General features: G+C 47.4%; 2 protein-coding genes and 1 non-coding gene across 4 annotated transcripts; 1 reads left to right on the forward strand and 2 right to left on the reverse strand.

The window, feature by feature from the left end:
- Ubac1 (UBA domain containing 1) lies at nucleotides 1-23,602 on the reverse strand. 2 transcript variants are annotated; one of them, XM_041675255.1, is made up of 10 exons: nucleotides 23,267-23,602; nucleotides 17,818-17,938; nucleotides 16,508-16,581; nucleotides 9,535-9,642; nucleotides 8,162-8,264; nucleotides 7,760-7,868; nucleotides 6,550-6,793; nucleotides 5,530-5,616; nucleotides 4,569-4,707; nucleotides 1-522 (listed from the first exon to the last, which is right to left on the reverse strand). In XM_041675255.1, exons 1-10 carry the CDS (start codon nucleotides 23,402-23,404, stop codon nucleotides 407-409), a joined length of 1,239 nt encoding a protein of 412 aa, XP_041531189.1. In that variant the 5' UTR covers nucleotides 23,405-23,602; the 3' UTR covers nucleotides 1-406. The 2 variants fall into 2 exon arrangements, with proteins under 2 accessions (XP_041531189.1, XP_041531190.1); XM_041675256.1 differs by lacking the exon at nucleotides 1-522 and adding an exon at nucleotides 2,927-3,024.
- Trnak-cuu lies at nucleotides 2,334-2,406 on the reverse strand. Its single transcript has one exon. It is a non-coding gene; the product is annotated as a tRNA-Lys (tRNA).
- LOC121463144 (60S ribosomal protein L37-like) lies at nucleotides 21,789-22,082 on the forward strand. The gene has a single exon (XM_041675257.1). The coding sequence runs from the start codon at nucleotides 21,789-21,791 to the stop codon at nucleotides 22,080-22,082; it is 294 nt and encodes a 97-aa protein (XP_041531191.1).
- Nucleotides 23,603-23,634: the final 32 nt, after the last annotated feature.

Below are 23,634 nucleotides of genomic sequence, written 5' to 3' on the forward strand. Positions count from 1 at the left end.
AATAGGAAAAGGGTTTATTTATTAAAGTTATCTGTGAGTCACTCTGGTTAAATTAGCACACTTGACATAACACTTTGGATCAGAACATGCCGTCTTTAAAATACAGTGGGCTCCACAAGCAAACACCTAAGGGTCAATTCAAGTAGCACTTCAGGAGCCCAGCAGAGCATCTGGAGGGGAGGGGGCAGCAATCGTTCACCTTCCCAGTGCAAGAGCCACTTCCTGTAAACACCTGGCAGAAGCTAGGACTGCAGCTTTCAAGCCATGTGGCAGAAGGTGATAAGCAGTAAGGTCAGGGATGGAGAGTTACCGCAGCTGTGATCCAGGCAAGATCCCGGCTGGGCCCTGTGCCCACTGCCTCGGAGGCTGCTGAGGTTGCACAGCCAAGGAGCACAGTAGGCACCACCTACGTACGATTCAGTGTCTGGAAGATTCTAGAGATCTGCAGCATGACAGGGCCCGTCTCTGGGTCGTTCATCCACTGTGTACTGTTAAGTGGGTTCTCCAGCATGTCTTCAAATGCTGTGGGAAGACAACAGAGCTGAGTGGCAGCACCCAAAACCAATGGGCACACTGAGCCTTTCCCAGTGGCCCTGTAGTGATAGAGGGCAGGGACACAAAGTGCTCAATACTGACCCTAGCACTCACCCTTAAAAGCCAACACAGTGCCTGAGTTGTTGACCAAACAGATCTGAGAAGAGAGGTCAGACCTCGGGGGCTGTCAACAGGGAGGTAGACAGTGTGATCAGAGCACCCACAGCCCATGGCCCTTCAGCAGGGTGGTCGGCTGCCTTTGCTCACATCTTTGGCAAAGCCACGGACTGCCTGTGTGCTCATAGTACTCCAGCTCACAGTCCCTCAGTGCACATCAACTCTGGAAAGCCACCAGCAAGACTCAAGTCAGCCTGCAACTCCCATTTCCAGACACCACAGGAAATGGCCATGTGCATAACCCTTTGTACCATCAGCTTGGAAAAACCTCCATGCTCAAGCACAGGGAACACATCATGGAAGGCTGGACCTTCACAGGAGTACTTCACAATGGAGCAGCCTGCAGTGCAGACATGGCTGAGAGCCATGTGCCACTGCTGCAGGCAACTCAGTCCCATTATGCTGGGCACCCTGCCCTGTGAACAGGCTGCTGCTGTGAGGAGCAGTTCACGTATCTGGGTCCTAACCCAGACCCCCCACCACACACACACACACCAGGTGCAGACTAAGGGCACCTACTCCAGGTGGCTTATTTCAGAAAAGGAAGAAAGGGTAACACTAGCTAAATATATATGTAATAGTCTTAAAAAAAAAAAAAAACAGGGGCTGGAAAGATGGCTTAGTGGTTAAGAGCACTGGCTGCTCTTCCAGAGTTCCTGAGTTCAATTCCCAGCAACCACATGGTGGCTCACAACCATCTGTAATGAGATCTGGCGCCCTCTTCTGGTGTGTGGGCATACATGGAGGCAGAATGTTGTATAATAATAAATAAATAAATCTAAAAAAAAACAAAAAAAACACAAGGCTAAACACCAGCACCTAAAATGGAGAGTTTCTTTTATCTGACCAAATGTACCTTAAAACCCACTGCCTCCACACAGCAAGATCCTCAGGGACAAACGAAAAGAAAGCTCATCAGAGTGTGTACTTAGCATGCCAGGCCCTGGATCCCCAGCACACACACAGTCCTCTGGTCAGATCCCAATACAGCACCTATTATTTTCTTAAGAGCTACAAAGAGCCAGGCGGTGGTGGCGCACGCCTTTAATCCCAGCACTCGGGAGGCAGAAGCAGGTGGATCTCTGTGAGTTCGAGGCCAGTCTGGTCTACAAGAGCTAGTTCCAGGACAGGAACCAAAAGCTACGGAGAAACCTGTCTCGAAATTCCAAAAAAAAAAAAAAAAAAAAGCCACAAAGAGCCTTGATGGAGGAAGGTCATTGGCTAATAAAGGAACTGCCCTGGCCCATTTTATTGGTTAGAAGATAGGTGGGAGGAGAAAACAGAACAGAACGCTGGGAGGAAGAGGAAGTGAGGTCAGAGACTTGACAGCTCTCCTCTAGGGAGCAGACGCCTGAGAGAGACGCCATGCCCCGCTCCCGGCATGAAGCTCCGACCCAGGATGGACTAGGCTAGAATCTTCCCGGTAAGACCGGTTCTCACAGATTATTAGAGATGGGTTGATCGGGATGTGAGAATTAGCCTGTAAGTGCTAGAGCTAAAGGGCCAAGCAGTGCTTAAAAGAATACAGTGTCTGTGTAATTATTTTGGGGCATAAGCTAGCCGAGCAGGCGGCCGGGGTGCTGGGAAGGCAGCCCCGCCGCCGCTCCTATTACTTCATATGGCGCCCAACGTGGGGCTCGAACCCACGACCCTGAGATTAAGAGTCTCATGCTCTACCAACTGAGCTAGCCGGGCAGGCGGCTGGGGTGTTGGGGACGCAGCCCCGCCACCGCCCTTATTACTTCAGAGCCTGGTAAGGATTGGGAGAGTGATGCTGTCAGTGTGGAAGGACCAGTGACAACAGAAACACCAACAACACAGCTCAAACACATAAGGCAAACTCTGGACCTTACACCACATGTGCTACAACCCACACCTGCGCACACACACACACACACACACACACACACATTTTCCGCTAAGTGATGGACTTAAAGAAACTACAAAACGCTCCAATAACCTAAGAGAAATGTCTTTCTGAACATAAAGATAACAGGCACCTTTCAAGTTCAAGGAATAGAGGACTTCTGTTCCCAAAAGCTACTTGATAGGAAGCCACAAGTGGGACCACATACACAGTAAACTAGGAAGGGCCTGTGTTCACAATGTGAAAGCTTCCTTAACAATGAGAAAAAGAAGGAAAAGAGACATGAAGACATAGAAGTTCTTGTGATGTCACACACTGCTGCTGAACTCCATCGGAGATCAGAGAGCACAAAACACATTGGGCTCAGGCAGCAGGAGCTTTTCTGTGCTCACCACTGGTTCTGGAAGCCCAGCCCACAGGAGCCCATGAGGGACAGCAACAAGGTCCTAAAGGCAAGGAAAAAACCCATGTACCACTGGACAGCAGGATACAGTCATCTCTGGCCCATGGAATAGTACACATCACAGGAGGAGATAGTGGCAGTAAGCCACAGAAGTAGCCTAAAAAGCGATGCCACATTATAAGGCAGGGACAAGTGACAGAAAATAGGTATAAAAGAGTGGCCAAAACAAATCCTACAGGAAAGCCCAGGAAGGAAGGCCCTCAAGGTCATGGCCACTCTTGTATGCAAGGGAATGGGTGATGTATGGGAACAACATGTGAAGGCTCAGAGGAAGTAGGGATTGGATGGGTCGGTCCTCTACACTCACAGGAATAAAACTCTGAGGAAATGCCCACCTTGATTCAGGAGGCTGTATAGCCAGACCCTGTCTTCAAAAAAAAAAACAAGCAAACAAACACGAAACTTCAAGAAAAAAAATGTGCATTACACAAATGCATATGGAGTTTTCCATTTTATCATCATCCCTGAACAAGTCAGAATCACAGCCAATCCCCTGGCTTTTATGTTACATTATTAGAAGCCAAAAGGAATCTAGAGAGTATAAGCAATACTGTGCTTCTTCTATTGTTTCTTTGAGACAGGGTCTCACTCCTAGCTTAGGCTGTCCTTCTCTGGGACTGCCCGGGTAAGCCACATCTGTTTCTATGCTCTATTAGGAGAGACCTGAGCGATCTGCACACATTCCCCGGAGAAGTACTGAGGACACTGATGATGACAGCTATGTGGGACATGACCACTAAAACTGGCTCACTGTACTGTTGACAAACGAATGCCATATGCAAGGCTATTTAGCTCTGTCACTTTTTAAAAGTATAGATTTTATTTATATTTTTGGCATTTATTTATTTGTTTGTTTAGGGGGAATGCACGTGCCAGTGTGCAAGCAGAAGTCAGTTTTCACCTTTTACTATGTGATTTCCAGGGTCAAATTCAGACTTAGAAGCAAATACTCTTTTACCCACTAAGCTATCTTGCTAGCCCCATTATGTGGATTTTTTTTTCTTATTTCTTTTCTTCTTTCTTTTTTTTTTAAGTTTTTCGAGACAGGGTTTCTCTGCATAGCTTTGGCTGTCCTGGAACTAGCTCTGTAGACCAGGTCAGCCTCAAACGCAAAGATCTGTCTCTGTCTCCTGAATGCGGGGATTAAAGGTGGTGGTGTGCCACCACCAACTGGCAAATTTTTAATATATAAATATATATCACAAGTTAAAATAATTATCAAAGAAGTGTCTTATAAATAATAAGCAAAAGCCGAAACACACCATCTCCTCATCTCCTATCCCCATTCAGACCATTGCTCTGCCGTTCTCCAGTGACCTTCTGCAGATACCCATCCCACCAAGACAGCCCAACTTCCAGGGACCAGGCTTTCAGAAGTATAGCTAAAATGCCTAAAATGCCTTGCACAAGCCAATCTGCATGGCACACTAGTAGTGCCCAAACCTCTCACTGGTACCTGTGGCTTGTGGCAGGAAACCCACCCACCACGTGTCCCCTACCCAAGCTGGTCTAAGTAGACACACATACCTAGCAATGTCTTAGGGTTTGTCAAACCCAGTTGCACCACTGGGTTGTCCAGGATGGCCTGAAACAGAGGGCTACTGGGATCGATGCCCTGGTCCAATTCCTCAGGGGATGGTTTCCGGTCCCCTAGCAGCCATTCACACTAAACCAAGAACATCAGAGGAGCAGTTAGTCCCTTCTCAAAGCACCTGAGGCTTACCTGTCCAATTCTGTGGTTCTCCACAAGCCCCCGCTGCTGCAATACCAGGAAGGGGCCCTAACATAAACAAACCTGGTCCACATTCAGTCAGGATAGAGACAGAAGGAAGTATCAACCTTGTTTTCTTAGCAGAGCTAGCATTGCAGTTCAATTTGATCACTGACATGGCCCTATTCACAGCATAGTCCCTAACACTGGCTTTACTTGAGAGAAACCTCATTATGACAATATCTCTCCACAGCCAATGATCCTGGGAAGTCTGGATCTAAAACTGTGCCTCAGGTGTCTGAGCCTCAACTCCACACACACGTGAGGAGGCCACAGGCCCATCACACAGTACTCCCTGGACAGAGAACCTGTTAGCAGCCACTGTGTGTTCATGGCATGGTATTTGATCTTTTCTGTTTGTTTGTTTGTTTGTTTTGTTTCTTTGAGACAAGGTTTCTCTGTGGAGCCCTGGCTGGCCTCGAACTCAGAGGTCCACCAGCCTCTGCCTCCCAAGTGCTGAGACTGGAGGCTCGCACTACCACACCCATCCTATGGAACTTGATCTTAACAGCTAATAACTCACAGAATATATACACAAAAGCATTGTGGGACCAGGATTTTCTCAGTTTCTGTTTGAAACATTTGCCCTAGTATTTCACATAAAAAGTGCCACCACCAACTATGTGTGGAAACTCTGAGACAAGGGACATTCCCAGTGCATGCCACATAAGGTAAAGGCGACATTAGATGCGCAGGCTGCAATCTGCTGGCACTCACAGCAGCATTCTGCTGGTTGTTGTTCACTCGGAGTGCATCAATCACTTCCTTCTCATCAAAGCCCATCTCCATCAGCGAAATGACAGCCTAAGAGGGAAGAACAAGCCGGTCAGCCTCACCAGAGGGCACTGCCCACCAGGGAGCAGTACTACGTGCAGTACAGGTTTGTTTCAGTCAGTCACAGGCAATGGATCACACTTGGCACACCTGAGGTAGGAAAGGGGACTGGGACCTTTACTTAAAGCCAGAGCAGAGCAAGGACAGAAGTCAGAGGAAGTGCAGTTGGTACTGCACATGACTGCACCAGGACAACTAACTAAACAGGCCCTAGCTGCCAGTTTCCCTCAGCCCTGCACAACTAAAGCCCCATTTATCTTTAGAAATCTCTCAACCTAGCCAATGGGATTACTAAGGAAAATACAAGCCACAGCTGACGCGCTGAGAAAACCATTTATTCAACATGCCAAAATCTGAAGAGTAGGTAGCATGTGCCCTGAGTGGGCAGATGTGCCCCCTGAAAGAAAGTGAAAGGCCAAAGGAGGAATCAAAACTCCAGCCAAGAACAGGAGAAAGACTAAAGAACACAAAGGCAAGAAGGTATCAGCCTGTGGCGACGATCAGGTGGGGCCATAAATGTGCACTTGTGGCAGCTGATAGACGGCAAACAGATATCCTAGATCCCAGGCCCTTGTCCAGTAGTCAGCCAGCATGACATATTCCCACTCCACTGCCAGCCCACGAGATGTTCCTCCAGCTCTCGGGACACTGCCCACCCAGCCCAAAGGCCATAGCAACAGGTGTAGCAGCAAACTTCTAGCATAGACAGAAGCTTGCACACTCAGCTTTTCAGGAGATGTCACTGAGCAGAAACAAGCCAACTGAACCCGAGCACAGAAAATTTTATGAAGACCCAAGTCTGCCCAGGCCTAAATGGGAACTCCCACCCAGACTCCAGGCCTCCCAGTTTCCTTGCACAACACAACACAAAGACAATCTCAGGCGGAGGCCCCCATCACATACCCGCGCATCGGCTCGGAATTCCCTTTTCCTGCGTATCTTCTTGAAGATTTCTGTGAGCTCATCCCGGGCCTCCTCATCTGCAGCACTAGTTCCCACAGCTGCTCCCCCAGCAGCTTCATGGGAGGTGGAGGTGGTAGCTGCAGCACCTGCCCCTGCTTGCGGGGCATGGCCTGGAAGAGGTGTGTCAATAGCTGGGTCTTCCGAGTGTTCGATTAACCACTCCATGGCCTGAGGCACTGACATGCTGAAAGGGGACAAGAAACTCCAGGATAGTCACGGGAGACTTTCCTATCCCATGTACTCCAACATATTTCAACAGAGACCGCAAGAACAGCAGCAGCAACAGCAGCAGATGATCTCCGGGGATGGAAACCTTCACACAGCCCTTGCCTCAAACTCCCAAGACCCAACAGGGCAAGCACAGACATGTGCCCAAAACAAAGGGATAAAGGAGTCTAGGTCCTAGGTCCACAGTTCAAAGAGCACAGCCGTTGACCAGCTCTGGTCTATAGTATTCATACGGGATCTGAATAAGAGACTAAGAAAGAACTGCCCTGCCGGGGGCAAGTTTGGCTTAGAGCTCTCCTAATTTGAGGGTACAGGGCCTACTTACAGATTGATTTTTAACTTTCCTAGCAGCTAGGTATGGAGGTTCACACCTTCAGTCCCACTCACTCAGGAGCTTGAGGCAGGAGGATTGCATGAGTCCAGGAGTCCAAGACAGAGACCCTCAAAACACACATGCACACCAAAAGGATCATAAATCAAACTACTTGAGACACAACAATAAGGTGCGTCTTTTTGTTTTGTTTTGCTTTTCGAGACAGGGTTTCTCTGTAGCTTTAGAGCCTGTCCAAGAACTCACTCTGTAGACCAGGCTGACCTCAAACTCACAGAGATTCACCTGCCTCTGTCTCCCGAGCGTGCGTCACCACCGCCCACCTCTAAGGTGCGTCTTTTAAAACACACATATTAGAAATGACTTAATCAGACTGGAGAGATGGCTCAGAGGTTAAGATGGAGAACTCATACTGCTCTTCCAGAAGACCTGAGTTGAGGGTGGGGTATACATATACACATATATATACACAGGTGAATAAAAAGTAAAATAAATCTGAAAAAAAAAAAAGTATTGCTCCATCAGAGTTTGGGAGGGGAGAGCACAGGGAAGCCCAGGTCAAGCTCCAAAAAGGAAAGAAAGAAAGCATACTGGTTCAGTCGAAGGGCCTTTGAGGCTCTGCTCTCAGGAAAGCCCATTTCTGTAAGCTGCCGCAAGGCAGTCTCATCCACTCGCTCATCCTCATCTTCATCCAGCATAGCTGAGAAGAAAGAGAAGTCCTACCATGAGAGGATTCCTAAGTTCTTTGACGCCCATAAGCTCATCTGCAAAGGCTCCTAGCAATTACTGGTGCCACAGAAAACTTGAGCCCTAACATCAGCTCTTACATACACACAAGAAATGGCCACATAACAGGCCAGGAGCCACCTTCCCCTGCCCCCAACCACTCCCGCCATCAACCAAAAGCAGAACCTGCTTTTAGTGTAAGGGCTAGGGACACATTCTGAGGCTTGGGCAGACAACTGGCAGGTACAAGCTAGGACCCACTCATACCATTTGCCTTCTTAAACAATTCAACTGCATCAGGATTCAGTGCTAACAGCTTCTGTGCCACCTCAATGAGGGACACCAGGATCTTCCGGAGTTCAGTCTGGAACTGCAGTAGAATAAGGAAAGAGATCATGCCTGGCACAGTGATGCACACCTGGAATCCCTGCTCTTGCAAAGCTGAGACAGAAAGAGTGCTGGAAGTTTAAGGCCATATGGTGAAACCTAACCTATATGGTGAAACCCTGTCTTAAAAAAAAACAAACAGGCCGGGCGATGGTGGCGCACGCCTTTAATCCCAGCACTTGGGAGGCAGAGGCAGGCGGATCTCTGTGAGTTCGAGACCAGCCTGGTCTACAGAGCTAGTTCCAGGACAGGCTCAAAAGCCACAGAGAAACCCTGTCTTGAAAACCAAAAAAAAAAAAAAAAAAAAAATCCCATTTCTCTGAATATCCAACAAACCTGATTCGATCTGCAGCTCTACCCTAGACATAGCCCTCCAAATCTTTGAGGGCATGTTGGCCCTCATCTTTAATCCCAGCACCTGAAGGCAGATCTCTGCGAATTTAAGGCCAGCCTGAGCTATATAGTGAGATTCTGTCTCACTAATAAACAAAACCCCTAGACTGGTGAGATCAGAGACCCCTTCACTCTCTGCACCAGCCCCCTCTCTGGTACTGGGCCTGGAGATGGGACATGAACAACCTAAAGCCTCCTGAGACCCTACTCAGGGTTGGACCCATAGAAACCAAGGAGGGCCACATGTCCAAGTCAATGCAGAAGAATTACAAAACTCTTATCAAATAGAACTCTTCAAGAAGTCCCCAGGGAAGCTGGGCTCCTAGCACTGTCAGTACGGATCCAGAACCGCTGAAAGTTAAATGCTGGCCACTTTCCCTGACTCCTGCATAGACATACACATACTCTAACATGGATTAGCCCATGGAAGCTGCAGGCTTTTGACTTCAACTTAGTTTTCTTATCCGAAGTGACTGGGGAGCTCAGACTCCTCCCTGAAAGCTTTGCTGTATTCAGAGCAAAGCCATTATTTCCCTACAGCTGCCTGTCTGTTCAGTGATACAGATATCTTGTCAATTTTGTAGTTTGAGAAATTATAATTTGTACAACAGTTCTAAAGTAGTAAAGAGTCCCTGAATGTTCTGTTTCCGGGGTGTGTGTGTGTGTGTGTGTGTGTATGGCAGATGACTATAATATCTAAGCTAGCCTCAAACCTGAGCTCAAGCCATCTTCCTGCCTCAGCCTCCTGAATGCCAGGACCACAGCATATGTCAGCCACCACTCTAACCCTAAACACTTTTAAAGAGCTTCTTGCTACTCCACAGGACATGCCCCTAGCCCCACACTAGGAACGTACTCACATCTCTCATGGTGGTCTGGACTGCAGTCCGGTCTGTGCTACAGGCAGGCAGATTGGCTGTCGCCCGGAGGATAGCATCTTTGTCTGGAGCCTTTTGCTCTTGTTTCTTCTGCAGAGAAAATGATTCAAGTCAGAAAGAAGAGCCCAGGAACATGAAGAGTATGACAATGAACCTGGACCAACAGTCAAAAGCGAGGAGAACAGTAACCTCTTATGATTTAACTGTGATCCCCTTGGGCGAGATTCTGGAAAGTGCTATGCACAGTATTAGAAGCAGAAGCCAAAAGATGCTTAGGACATGATCGTACCTGCTATAAACCATATGTAGGTGAAGACAGAGAGGTTGGTGCTGCAGAGTGGCAGTCCTGTGGTACCTTAGTGGGCTGGGGCAGAGGTCTCCAGAGGAGCACACAGCTGCAGTGAAGCCCGGAGGTCTCCCAAGCCTCCATGAATGAAAGTAAAGATGAAGGTGGCAGAAGCTCACAGATAAGAACAGGAGAGAAAACCAGACCAGCAGAGGGAACAGCACTCAGCAAGTTCAGAAGGTCCAGAAAGGCACACAAAGGGTGTATTGGGGCCATAGTTAATGTCAAGAGCCCACAGGATACAACAAGGTCATACCAACCTACTGAAGGGCACTAGGATACCGGTGCCAGAACCATACTTCTGCCTTAGCCAACAACAGTCTGGTGAAACCTGAAAGCCTAGAGTGGGAGGCTGCACTTAAGAGAGAGAGTGATGTGGGGTTCCCCTCTGTATGCTGTGAATACCATTGGTGAATAAAGAAACTGCCTTGGCCTGTTGATAGTACAGAACTTAGGTAGATGGGAAAAACTAAACTGAATGCTGGGAGAAAGGAGACAGAGTCAGGGAGAAGCCATGTAGCCCCACCAGAGACAGCCACCAGTTGGAATCTTGCTGGTAAGCCACAGTCACATGGCAATACACAGATTACTAGAAATGGGTTAAATTAAGATGTAAGAGTTAGTAAATAAGAAGCTAGAACTAGTGGGCCAAGCAGTGATTTAAATAATATAGTTTCTGTGTGGTTATTTCGAGGCTGAACTGCCTGAAAACAAAAAATAGCGCTCCTAACAACAAGGGAGGGAGAAGGGGGAAGGGGGAACCTTCCTGTACCCTGCTACCGCTTTGCTTCTTGTTTACCCCAGCTACTCACATAATCAGCAAGCCAACCAGAACAGGGTAGACTGGAGTAAGAGGGGTACAAAAGGGTCTCTGTTTCATTGAGCTCAGCAACTGGCACAAGTCATCTAGGCACAAAGCACCAACAAGCTTCCAGGGCTCTCAGAGGCCAGAAGTATAAGGAAGTAGTGAGGAAGAGGAAGAGGGGGAGCAGGTAAGGGAGGTGGGTACCTTGGTACCAGCAACCTGAAGTCACACCAACCCAGCATGAACACACCAGGGTGCCACCTGCAAGAGCCAAAACAGCCAGGGAAAGAAGATACAGAATGGTTACAAGATATGACCAAGGAAATCCACAGGAGGCAAGCCCACCAGGTCAGCCAACAATAGCTTCAGAGAAAGAAAGCAAGAAAGAAATTATCAAGAACAATCAGAACAAACGGGTGTGGTGGCACACATCAATAATACCAGCACTTGGGAGGCTGGAGTAGGAAGATCTCCAATAGTTCAAAGCCAGCCTAGTCTACATAGAAGTACAAGCTAACAAGAACTACACTGCAAGGCCCTGTCTTAGAATATGCAAAAGATCCAGAAGTCAATTTGTAGAATTCAAACATCTGAATCTCCAGAATCTGGGGAAAGTCTATTTCAGAGTGCATAATGAAATTCCACAATTCCTCAGGATATAGAGATCCCAAGTTTCAGACAGACAGACAGACGGAGCAGGGAAAGGAGGCGATCACAGCAGGCCAAGAGTAACACTCTGTTCAGGTCAGATGTGGACTGCCAAGCCTGGAGACCAAGACAAAGTCACGTTCCACCTACCCCTGTTTGTTGAGAGACACAGAGAAGCTAGTAAAGCACACCTGAGGTATGTCTGAGAGGGTGTTCACAAAGAGCTTTGAGAACTGAAGCCTAATCAATGATTTAATCTGTTGACAGATTCAAAGTGTCAGTAGGGAAATGGCAGAACTGTGGGGGCAAGGCCTGGTTAGATGAAATGGGTAAAGATGTATCTTTTTGTTTTGTTTTGTTTTGTTTTTCCATACAGGGTTTCTCTGCACAGTCCTGGCTGTCTTGGAACTAGCTCTGTCGACCAGGCTGGCCTTGAACTCAGAAATTTGCCTGCCTCTGCCTCCTAAGTGCTGGAATTAAAGACGTGCACCACCATTGCCCAGTTGCAGATGTGTCTTTTACAGAGTATTAACTTGGACTGACCCCTTCCTTCACTCTTCTTTGCCTCCTGACTACCATGCAGTGAACAGCTTTTGTCTGCTATGCTCTTCCTCCAGGTTTCTGCACTGTGATAGCTAAAACAATAAAGCCAGATGACCACAGACTGAAACTTCTGAAAAGTTAAGACAAAATAAATTCTTCCACTAGCATGTTTCCTTAGGTATTATATCACAGTGACGTCGAATCTGACACACCAAAGGAACAAGACAAGAAGATACCCAATTCTGCAGAAAAGAACTCAGATAGCCCTATGCTTCCTGATAACAGCCCCCAAAGACTGCAAGATACTAAGACATAAGCAGGAATGATCAGCCCTGGGCTTGGGTTTTGCCATTTGGCACAGTTGAATGCAGAAAAAGCACACTGATTTTTTTTTTTTAGTACTGGCCATTAGGGCCCTTACAAAGGATATCACTCTTTCCAGCAAGGGGATTCAACCACTAAAAATCTCTGCTTCTTTGATGAAGATGGAAGGTCATGCAAACTGCCTCTAGGAACTGAGAGTAACAAATGTTTTCTTTATAAGAGCTGGTGTGGTCATGGTATCTCTTCATAGCAACAGAAACCCTAAGACAGAAGTTGGTACCAGGGACTGGGGTATTGCTGTCATAAGCATGACCATGTGTTTGTTTGGAGGAATTTGGAGTTTGGTCCTTTGAGTTTGGAAAGCCATGTAATGCTTTAAGCACTGCTTAATGGGCCATACTGGTAGGAGCATGGAAGACAGAGGTGCTAAGAGTTATGTGAACTATAGGGGGCTTACTCAAGAGGTTTCAGAGGAGGCCGGGCGGAGGTGGCACACGCCTTTAATCCCAGGCAGATTTCTGTGAGTTCGAGACCAGCCTGGTCTACAAGAGCTAGTTCCAGGACAGGCTCCAAAACCAGAGAAACCCTGTCTCGAAAAACCAAAAAAAAAAAAAAGAGGTTTCAGAGGAGAATTTTAGTATGTTGCCTAGAGATTGTTCTCATGATATTTTGGTGAAGGAAGTGGCTGCCTTCTGTCATTGTCCAAAGAGTCTGCCTGAGTAAAGTGAAGAATTTTGTATTAATTTGTTGGCAGAAGAAATCTCCGAACAGCCTAGTATAGATGCTTTCATGTGGATATTAGTGGGAACTCAAATGCAGATATATAATGAAAAGGAGCAAGCTAAGCAAGGAAAAATATCTGAGGAGAAAAAGACCGTGAGAAAGTGGAATGAAGCTAAATCCTCTGTTCAGGGAGATTCAAGGATTAAGAAATGGAATAAAGGGAGTGGTGACCTCAAGGTAAGACCTCACCCAGTTAAGTTTCCAGCTGGTGAAAAGAAACTAAAGACAAGCTCAGATCCGGGTGTGGTGGGGCACGCCTTTAATCCCGGCACTGTAAAGCCAGGCCAGTTTAGGTAGTGAAGACAGAAAGCTGGTGAAGATCTAAGTGAACCAGGGGACCATGTCCCAGCCCCAGCAAACAGCGGGACTTGGCAGCTTCAGTCACATGGTTCTGGTTTTAGAGTTAAGAACAGAAGAAAGGAGTTATGCAATAAAGCCATGGAGGCCAGGCATGTATCAGGGGTGTCCCTAAATGGAGATCTAAAAGACAGGCCATTTTTCTTGAAGCTGTGAAGTTGAAGCCTAGATTGCCTTGGAGAACCCAAGATGTTAGAGATGCCAGAGTTGTAAGATAACAGCCCAGGAGAGCTGCTAACAGGAAGTAGAACTGGCCCAGGAGAAATAATTTGTTGCAGTCAGCAGAGCTGAACAGAGTTGTAGACCTAAAGCACATTTTTACATCAGACATGGAACTGCACTGCTTGAAGTTTGCCCAGGTGGTTTTTGACCTTGCTCTTGTTCAGTATTTCCTCACTATGCTCCCTTCCCTGCATTTTGGGAATTATATGTACCATTATATGTTGGAAATATATGATACTTTTTCCCAACTTATATTTTATGGGCATTGGTATGAAGGTGTCAGATCCCTTGGAAGTGGAATTACAGATAGTTGTGAGCTGCCATGTGCGTGCTGGGTATAGAACCTGGGTTCTCTGGAAAAGCAGTCTGTGCTCTTAACCATTGAGCCATCTCTCCAGCCTGTGACCTGCTTTTTTTTTTTTTTTTTTTTTTGGTTTTTCGAGACAGGGTTTCTCTGTGGCTTTGGAGCCTGTCCTGGACTAGCTCTGTAGACCAGGCTGGTCTCGAACTCACAGAGACCCACCTGTCTCTGCCTCCCGAGTGCTGGGATTAAAGGCGTGCGCCACCATCGCCCGGCTTGTGACCTGCTTTTTTATTTTGATTTTTACAGGGGGATTATAGTTATGAGATTGCCATGTATCTCAGAATAGACTTTGGGCTTTGAAACAAGTTTGAGACTGTTAGAGACTATGGGGATTTTTGAAGTTGGACTGAACACATTTTTTGCACTATTTTATGGCTATAAGTCTTTGGGGATCAGGGAGTAGAATATGGTGGTTTGAAAGGAAATGGCCCCCAGAAGGAGTGGCATTATTAGAATGTGGCTTGTTGAAGTAGTTGTAGCCTTGTTGGAAGAAGTGAGTAATGGTGGGGGTGGGCTTTGAGGTCTCTTTTGCTCAAGCTTCCTTCAGTGTGACTGTCAGCGAATTCCTGTTGCCTGCAAGATGAGGCTGCATATCTGCACACCACTATGCTCCCAGTCATGATGACAATGGACTGAACCTCTAAAAATGTAAGCAAGCCACCCCAATTAAATGAGTTGTAGTTGCCGGGCGGTGGTGGCGCACGCCTTTAATCCCAGCACTCGGGAGGCAGAGGCAGGCGAATCTCTGTGAGTTCGAGACCAGCCTGGTCTACAAGAGCTAGTTCCAGGACAGGCTCCAAAACCACAGAGAAACCCTGTCTCGAAAAACCAAAAAATAAAAAATAAAAAATAAAATAAAATAAATGAGTTGTAGTTGTCATGGTATCTCTTCACAGCAATAAACACCCAAACGAGGACAATAAGTAGACAGAAAACAGTATTTACCCCATCTTCTGTTATCACTTGAGGGAAGGAGACTAGGAGGGGAGCTGTACCTTATCACTAAGAAGCCACACTCTAACTCTGGTAAAGGCAGAAAGAGCAAGGAATGCAGAGTATCTAGGAAGCAGGAAGCGAGAGAACTGCCAAGAATAAGAGCTGAAAGAATTAGAGGTGGGCTGGATGGGTTTCAGTGGCAAGCGCAAGGCAGCTGAGATCTGTCCCCAACACTTTCAGTTATGAGTCCAGTACGATTTTTATTAGATTTGTAGTACTCTTCGACTCTTAATAACTGCATTGTTTTTACTTAGAATTTTAAATAATGCCACGATGTTTCACTTTGTAGTTATATACTATGTCAAGGCAGCTCTAGCAAGTTACTAGCCACATACTCTGAGTAAGTACTCTAAGCAAGCGGTAAGCCACACAGTTTGTGATCAGAACTATGTTCTTAATAGCTATAGGAGTTTCAAGTCTGTAATCTGAGCTCTGCCATTGGCTCAGGAAAGCAGGGGTGGCCCAGGATCTGTCTGGTGAAGGGGGATGGAGCTGTCCATTTGCTGCCTGTCAGTACCCACACCCACACCACCACGGCCAGGTGGCCAAAGATAAGGAGGGAGTGAATCCCAGGCGCCCTCACATATCCTTGGCCCCAGAAGAGTCTCCAAAATAGCTCATCTGCATCAGGCCATGGATCCAGCCCAAGAGCTGGCCTGATCCTTCCCTGAGACAACACTTTCCCTGGCACTCAGAGCACATATAAAGAAAGTACAGACTCCTGAAACAGGACAAGGTGTTAAACAAAGGTGACTGCTCTTTAAGAACACATCCTGGGACTGGAGAGATGGCTCAGCAGGTAAGAATGCTTGCTGCTCCTCCACAGGACCTAAGTCTAGTTCCTAGCACCCACTTCAGGAGCTGTAACTCCAGCTCCAGGGAATCAGATATATTCTCTGGCCTCTGCAGGCAGAGAAACACAGACTCACACAAATACACAAATAAAAGTTTTAAAAATTAATCTTTAAAATATCATCTTTCCACCAAGCACAGGTGTGTGGTCTGGTGTTGAAACAAGCTATGCTCAGGATGCATCTTGCACTGCGTAAGAGAACCTTGCTGAAGGATGGGCTCTGGAGCAGTCACTATGCAAACAACAAAGTGGGTACCTTCCTAAGGCCCCAGATAAAGCGAAGGCGCAAGCCACAGATCAGATCACCCTCTAACATAAACTCCAGGACACTGCACTCAACATAACTGCAATACACACACAGGCCAATGCATGTGCATGCCCGCTCTTTATGTGCAGATATATCTACCTACAGCTTTCTATATTACTCTTCTGGGAGAAGGGAAAGACAGATCAACACTGGCACTTCACACTGGAGCACAGGAGGAAGCACCCATTAAGGATGGTGCCCTCGCTCTCCTCTGCTTCCAGAGCCATGGCAGCTCTCTGTCACTAGACACCAATCACGAACACACTCAAGCAGAACAGGCTCAGTCACGATGAAGGACCCCTTAGAGGGAGTATACAGGCCCAGGGAATAAACCAAGCACTCTGAAGTCAGAAGCACAAGAGACACCTACCAGTAAAGAGCCCTTAGTTCCAAACTTTGAAACTTACCTTTTCCTCTGCTGAGACATCAGCCATCTTAGGAAGTGGAGAAGGAGCACGCTTTTTTATCAATAACAAGACATCTAGAAAAAAATATAACAGTTGTATCTATGAAGGTAGTTACCATTTCATAGCCATAAATGACAGAAAAGGTACCAGAAGGGGGTCGGGAGGGATAGCTCAGTAGTTTAAGGCCTTTCTATAGAAGAGTGAGGACTGGAGTTCAGATCCCCACTCACTCAGAACCACGTGAGTGACAGGTAAGCATGGCAGAGACGAGCTAGTCAGAATAGCTGTATAGACAAGTTCTGGGTTAGCAAGAGACCCTGCCTCAGTGCATAAAGTGATGTCAACCCGACCCCCACATGCATATTCATACATGGACACACACCTCTGCAGAGTAAAAGGGCTGGGAATGGTGGTGCATACCTTTAATACCAGCATTCATGAGGCAGAGGCAGGTGGATACTGTTAGTTTGGGGCCAGCCTGGGCTATATAATTAGTTCTAGGCAAACCAAGCTATAGTGAGATATCACACACACACACACGACACACAAGAATGGTGCTGGATGCTTGATGTCAGGGGTTTTCTCTGGTACCCCCCAAGTCAAGCCAGCACTCCCTCCTCAGCTTTGAAGTGGCCACTGGGTCATCACAGATGACCTGTGGCTTCTGAGGTAGGCACAGCACATTCCTGAGAACCATACAGAGCACTGGGTGACATCTTACACAACGTCCTTATTTTCAAGAGCTTGGTCCTAAAACTCTGTGAATCTATAACTTGACCTAAAGCCTGAACAACCTGAACTGGAGCCAGTCCACAGTTCATCATGGGGGAGGGGAATCACCGTCCATGCCATTTTGAGCTTTAGTCACAGCCAATCATAAAGGATGACAGCCTGAAGTCCACATCTGAATAACATACAGAAAACAAATTTTCTCCCAGAGTCACGTATGAATGAAGAAGTGGGTGTGCAGAACAGAAGAATCTCACTCGGACCCTGAAATAGCCACTGTGATGAGTGCGTCCAATAGAAAAATAAAGCCCCAGAAGCTCCAGAATTTCTTCTTTAAAACAGGATTAAACGTAACACTCTATTTTGGCTTCTCAGATGTCTGCCAGTTGTTCAGTTTAGATTTTTGCTATTTTTCACAAGTACATCAAAACGCACACTTCTTTTAATAAAAAATAAATAAATAAATAGACCAGAGTCAATTTGGTCTCTTGCTTTTGTCTAGATTCAGAAAAGCACCATGTGGGTGGCACTGGGACACAGGCTCCATGCTCTGTGGATACTACCTCTCAAGGCCTCCTTACCTTGGTCCTGGATGTTTTCTTCCAAGATAGTTTTGGTGTCACTCAGCACCCTCTCTGAGGCAGCATGTATTAACTTATGGTGGGTCACACTCTTAGGGTCTTCTAAGCTCCCATGAGCACCCTGGGGGGAGAATCAAGCCACATATCTATAAACAAAATTGAATTGTGATGGGAGTAACATAGGGCCTAACACCTCAAGCCACACCCAGAATTACTGAGGCTTCTTCTCTGTCTCTGTGTCTGTCGTCTGTCTGTGTCCATCCCTCCTTCCCTCCCTCTCTCCCTATCTCTGTGCATAGTGTATGTGTGTAGTGTATATATGTTTCATGTGGGTGTGCATATATGTGTCCACAAGCATCTGACAGCCAGAGGCTAATGTTGGGGGTCTCCCTCAACTACTCTTCACTTTATTTTTTGAAACAGCATCTCTCATTGAACCCGGCTCATCAATTCAACTATGGTGACTGGCCAACAAGCTCCAGAGATCCTCTAGTCTTTGCCCCACCCCACCCCACCTCAATGCCTGGATTACAATGTGCTGCTGCCACTGGCTTTTACATGGGTGCTGGGGATCCCAACCCAAGTCCTCGAGCTTCTAGGGCACACATTTTACTGACTGAGTCATGTCCCCAGCCAATGGAATTATAGTGTTTCCTTCCTAGTCCAGATGTTAAAGCATGAACGACAGTAAAGAATCTGCACACATGATAAAAAGATGAGTGAGATGTTAGCAGGCGTTGATCCTGCCAGGCCGTTAAGCCTATCACCAGCCCAGAGTAGACTCTTAGGATGGCTAAGAGTTTGGGAACACAAGATCCTACCATATTCCAGATGCAGCTTACAGCAGACCAGGGGGCTCACAGCTGTGTCTATGCCCCCAGGGCACCAGAAACCTAGAAACAGTGTTAGGCAGAGGAGTAGGCAGGAACTAGAAAGCAAACTACCAGAAGTACTGAGGAAGACAGCATCTCCAAAAGGACCCTGACCAGAGAAGCTACCTCACAACAAGTGACTTCACGTACTGAGTGGAGGCTTGTGTAGCCCCTTCCAGCCTTCCACCACAAACTGTAGGCAGAGGCCTGGTAAACATAGCTCACGATCTCAGCCAGGCCCCAGCACTCACCCATCTCCAAGGATAGAGAGAGTCCTTCTTGCCTTTGAGACTGTCATGTAGACAGAGACCAAGAACACACTGCCAGTGCCACACGACAAAGACAGGGACTCACTGTGCCTGTGTGTTCAACACCAGATACACTCACAAGTATACCGGTAAAAGTTTCCACAAGTTCACCACTGCCCAGCGTCATACAGCCTTCCCAGGCCCAGGTACCACACATCATGCCAAGTCAGCTGCAGCCCCTCCCCAAACTCAGAACAAGACCAAGGCTGTAACTGTTTCTTGCTGCTATGGATCCCTTGGTGTTAGATTAAAAAAGGAAGAAGTCCAGGAAGCCCAATGAGATGGCTCATCAGTACTTTCTAAAACTGAAAGAGACTGAGACACAGGCTTGGAGGAAGCTTTGGCCCATCCCAGAACGGGCCACTTAGCACATCTGGGACATAGGGTTTGTCAGGCCTTTGATACCATGATGCACACACTCAACAACCTCTACATATGGCTGCTAACCAGAAGAGAAGAAAAAAACTGAAGCATGAGTTTCCCTCTAGATCCTGGAAGTGCAGAAAATTAGAATCTTCCATCAGACTCAGATTGAAGACAGTTTTGAAGAGTAGACCATCACACACAAACAAAGCTGTTAAAATTAATGGGCATATAACATGGAATCTACCTTACAGCAACCCACATGCTCACCATTGTGAAAATGTGAACTTGAACCTAGGAATGGCTGTTTGCTATTAATGTCGAGCATTAACAAGGTGTACTTCTGGGTGACACTGAGGGCTTCTCCACAGAAAATTAGGTGAGGGGGAAGATCAATCCTGAATGTGATGGCACATCCCATGGGATGAAGACCAGACTGAATAAAAAGAAGACAGCCATCTGAGGGCCAGCACTGCCCTCTCTCTGCTTTCTGATCTAAAGATAAGTGGGCAAGCAGTCTCGAGCTCCCATCACCACAGAGCCATCTTCCCTGCCATAAAGACTGCATTCCTTCAATGAACCAAAATAAACTCATCCCTTAAGATGCTTTTATGTAGTACCTGGTCACAGCAACTAAAAGAGTATAACACCCCTTCTGCTTCCATTAGTGGGCCACTTTGAAGTTCAAAAATCTGAAGCTAGGGGGGCTGGAGAGATGGCTCAGTGGTTAAGAGCATTGCCTGCACTTCCAAAGGTCCTGAGTTCAATTCCCGGCAACCACATGGTGGCTCACAACCATCTGTAATGAGGTCTGGTGCCCTCTTCTGGCCTGCAGACATACACACAGACAGAATATTGTATACATAATAAATAAATAAATATTTTTTAAAAAAATGAAAAAAAAAAATCTGTAGCTAGGCCCGGCGGTGATGGCGCATGCCTTTAATCCCAGCACTCGGGAGACAGAGGCAGGCGGATCTCTGTGAGTTCGAGGCCAGCCTGGTCTACAAGAGCTAGTTCCAGGACAGGACTCAAAAAGCTACGAAGAAACCCTGTCTTGAAAAATAAAAAATAATAATAATAATAAAAAAATCTGTAGCTAATCCTAGTGGATTTGTCAAGTTCAGAATTTAGTCTGAAACACAATTAAAAAAAAAAAACCTGTATTCTGAAGCATGTCAACACACCAGTACCAAGACATAAACATAAGCATAGGTCATGACACTACACACCACCACAAACTCCATGTTCACATACATATATCCCAGAGGTGTCTGCATTGGCTCCTCATGCTTGTGTCTGGTACAGCACATCTTCACAGGACCTGGGACAGTTGTTCTGCGCTTCATACGGGCACTTTCCTCCACACTACAGCTCCATCACACCACACCACCACTAACCCCCTTTAGAAAAGAGGGTTACTGTGTCCCTTTCCCAGACACAGGCAATGGGGGCTGGGGTATACCACGGTGAAGTCACTTTGGATAAAACAAAAACCGGAAAGGCAGAAAACAAATCCATTTCTTTAAGAACTACAATGACAAGACTCCTCAATACAGCAGTAGACTTCCAGCCGCACTGTGGAAGAACAGTTTGAAAGACTGAATCATACCCCTCTGGTAGAGCAGAAAGAAGAGAAATCACAGGAATAACAACGCCAGTACAAGTGTGTAGAGCAGAAAGCAAGTCAAGTCAAGACAGAAACGTGATGTGCACGGATAGGTTTCCAGGGAGACAGGCAGGGACAACTGGAAAACCCTCTCTTCTGATGAGCGCTTTGTGACTCGGAGATGACGGGGCCTAGACGTGGGTCAGTACTGATGCCTCCGCTCTCCAGTCCTGTTATTACGCTGTATCCTCACACCTGGAGAGTGCAGAGTGGAATAAGATCTCAATTTAAAGAAGGATAAAGACCCACAAATTCAAAATACTGTAACTACAACACCAACTGAAATGCTAAATATCACAAATAATTAGCACCATGTCAAAATCAGTTGCCTAATTTTCCCCACTGTTCCTGAAATTTGCTAGTAAGCATTTACAAATCATTTCCCAGTCCCTTCATAAAATATTGCCACACTGATGTAAATCCACACCATTAGTAAGTTAAGCAAAATGCCACACTAGTGGAGGGGACATCCCGTGTTGATGTGGTTTGGGGTTGACAACACATTTTCACTGGCTCCCTCAATCCTTAAACGGGCTTCAGAGTCACTCCGAGTTTAACCCCAAGGAACCCAACCAGGTGGTAGAGGACACAGTACAGAACTAGACAAGGTAAATGCCCAGGCAGTCTAGATGCCCAAGGAGTCCCCAACCTTGTCACTTGTGCTGACCCTGTGGGTTTTCTAGATAGCAAGACCCTGGGAACCTGTTAAGAAGAAAAACAAGCTCTTCCGGTCTCTTTGGCCTGGGCAGCAGAAGCAAGATGACGAAAGGAACGTCATCGTTTGGAAAGCATCGCAACAAGATGCACACGTTGTGCCGCCGCTGTGGCTCTAAGGCCGACCACCTTCAGAAGTGTACCTGTGGCAAATGCGGCTACCCTGCCAAGCACCAGAGAAAGTATAACTGGAGTGCCAAGGCTAAGAGACGAAACACTGCCGGGACTGGGCGGATGAGGCACCTAAAAATTGTCTATCGAAGATTCAGACAAGGATTCCGTGAAGGGACAACCCCTAAACCCAAGAGGGCAGCTGTTGCAGCATCTAGTTCATCTTGAGGATTTCAATCTGTCATAAAATAAATGTTCTGGTTTCCAAAATGAAAAAAAGAAGAAGAAAAACAAGAAAGCAGTCTAAATACATCTCACCCTTGCTCATGTGAGCCTTCTTGACGTGAACCACAGAAGCCAAGACCCATGGTTACCCAGTATCTGTGCAGTAGCATGGGTTTGAACCAGATCTCCTGGTGTCTACCTGACATTACAGATTGACCCCACAAGGGAGATGTTAAACTACCCTTTCCAAGGAGCTGCCACAAAAACTTGAAGACTAGAGGCAACACAATGCTCCACTACCTACCACTGCAGGTCCCTGACTTCCCAGAGTCTCCACGAAAAAGTTGTGGCCACCTTTAATATGAATTCTGGCACCAATCGGGTCAGGTATAGTGTTTCCATAGGCCACGGGATCTAACAGGCATCTCTCTCACCTTTAACTGAGCGCGGTTTAGAGGCAAAGAGGCTTCAAGAATTAGTCCCAAGACTGAACTACCTAAAACCAAAAAGCTAACCATAGTACAAAGCTCACAGCATGTAAGTAAACTTTACAAAGGCCACTTGCTGGTGAGGAGATCCTAGTCCTGGACCTTCCCACTCAATCAACTGTTGCCCCAGGAGAAAACAGAAGCCCAGGGACTTCTCCCAGACTGAGACTATTTTAAGTGACTACAGCTAAGAGCCAGGCCCAGGCCAGGGGCTCCTGGTAGCTGGCTCTCGGGCAAGAAGCGGGCTCTCTTAATAAAGGGATCCAATTACTTCTCAGCTTCTGGGGAAACCTTATGTAAAACAAAAACCTCATCCCAACATCAAACAAGCCCCAATACTAGGAAACCATGAGCCCTTTCTTTCTCTCTCCCGGTCTCCGTTCACTCGTTGCCTTCACTACCTCAAGATATTGCAGAAATTAAATAAAGCTCGCCCATCAGCTTAGCCAGACTCTCTCCTAGGTTTGCGGCTCGCTCCGAAAAGGAGCGGCAGGAGCTGTCCCGACCGGACCCAGAGGTGCGACGGCTGGGAACCGCAGGCTGTACAAAGGATCCCGGGGTCGGGTCCCAGGCAGAAGCGAAGGTCTGGGGAGTAGGTGGAGATGGGACTCAGGGGCGGAATCCATGACAGGAGTCTAAGTTTCTGGTTTCCAGGAAGGAGGCAGCGGTGCAACGGGGTCGTAAGGGGTTCGGCCTTACGTGCTTCAGGCAACTCTCCTTGAGCTTCTCCACCGACGTGTCCTCGGTCGCCTCCTCCAGCCACTCGCTGCCGTCGGCTGCGCAGATGTGCAGCCGAAGCACCTTGCCAGCGAAGATCTTCTCCTCCTGCACGAACATCGCGCCGCCGCCGGAGCCAGCGCCGGCCGCCCGAATCCGTGAAGGTCACCGGGGCTGGCGGGAGGACCAGGGGCGGGGCCGGGCCGCCGCGCGCTCCTTCGCTGGCCGCCGCCGCCCCGCCCCGGCTCCTGTCTGCTGGGCCGCCCGTCACTGAAGGAGCCGGAGCTGTCCCCTCGCAGCCGCTGCCGCCGTCGCAGTAGCCGCCAGGGGCGCGCTGTCGCAGCCGCGCC

This window comes from Microtus oregoni, unplaced genomic scaffold, assembly GCF_018167655.1.
Source record: "Microtus oregoni isolate MIOR12 unplaced genomic scaffold, Mior012 000025F_ref0000491, whole genome shotgun sequence".
Taxonomy (NCBI): domain Eukaryota; kingdom Metazoa; phylum Chordata; class Mammalia; order Rodentia; family Cricetidae; genus Microtus; species Microtus oregoni.

Bases quoted from the DNA above. Each gene is read 5' to 3' on its own strand.
- LOC121463144 (XM_041675257.1), top strand. From the start codon at position 21,789: ATGACGAAAGGAACGTCATCGTTTGGAAAGCATCGCAACAAGATGCAC.
- Ubac1 (XM_041675255.1), bottom strand. From the start codon at position 23,404: ATGTTCGTGCAGGAGGAGAAGATCTTCGCTGGCAAGGTGCTTCGGCTG. The intron at 8,265-9,534 runs GTGAGTACGTTC...ATTCTACTGCAG, and splicing joins TCCAGACCACCATGAGAGAT to TTCCAGACTGAACTCCGGAA. The intron at 6,794-7,759 runs GTATGCTTTCTT...GTCCCCTTTCAG, and splicing joins AAGGCCCTTCGACTGAACCA to CATGTCAGTGCCTCAGGCCA.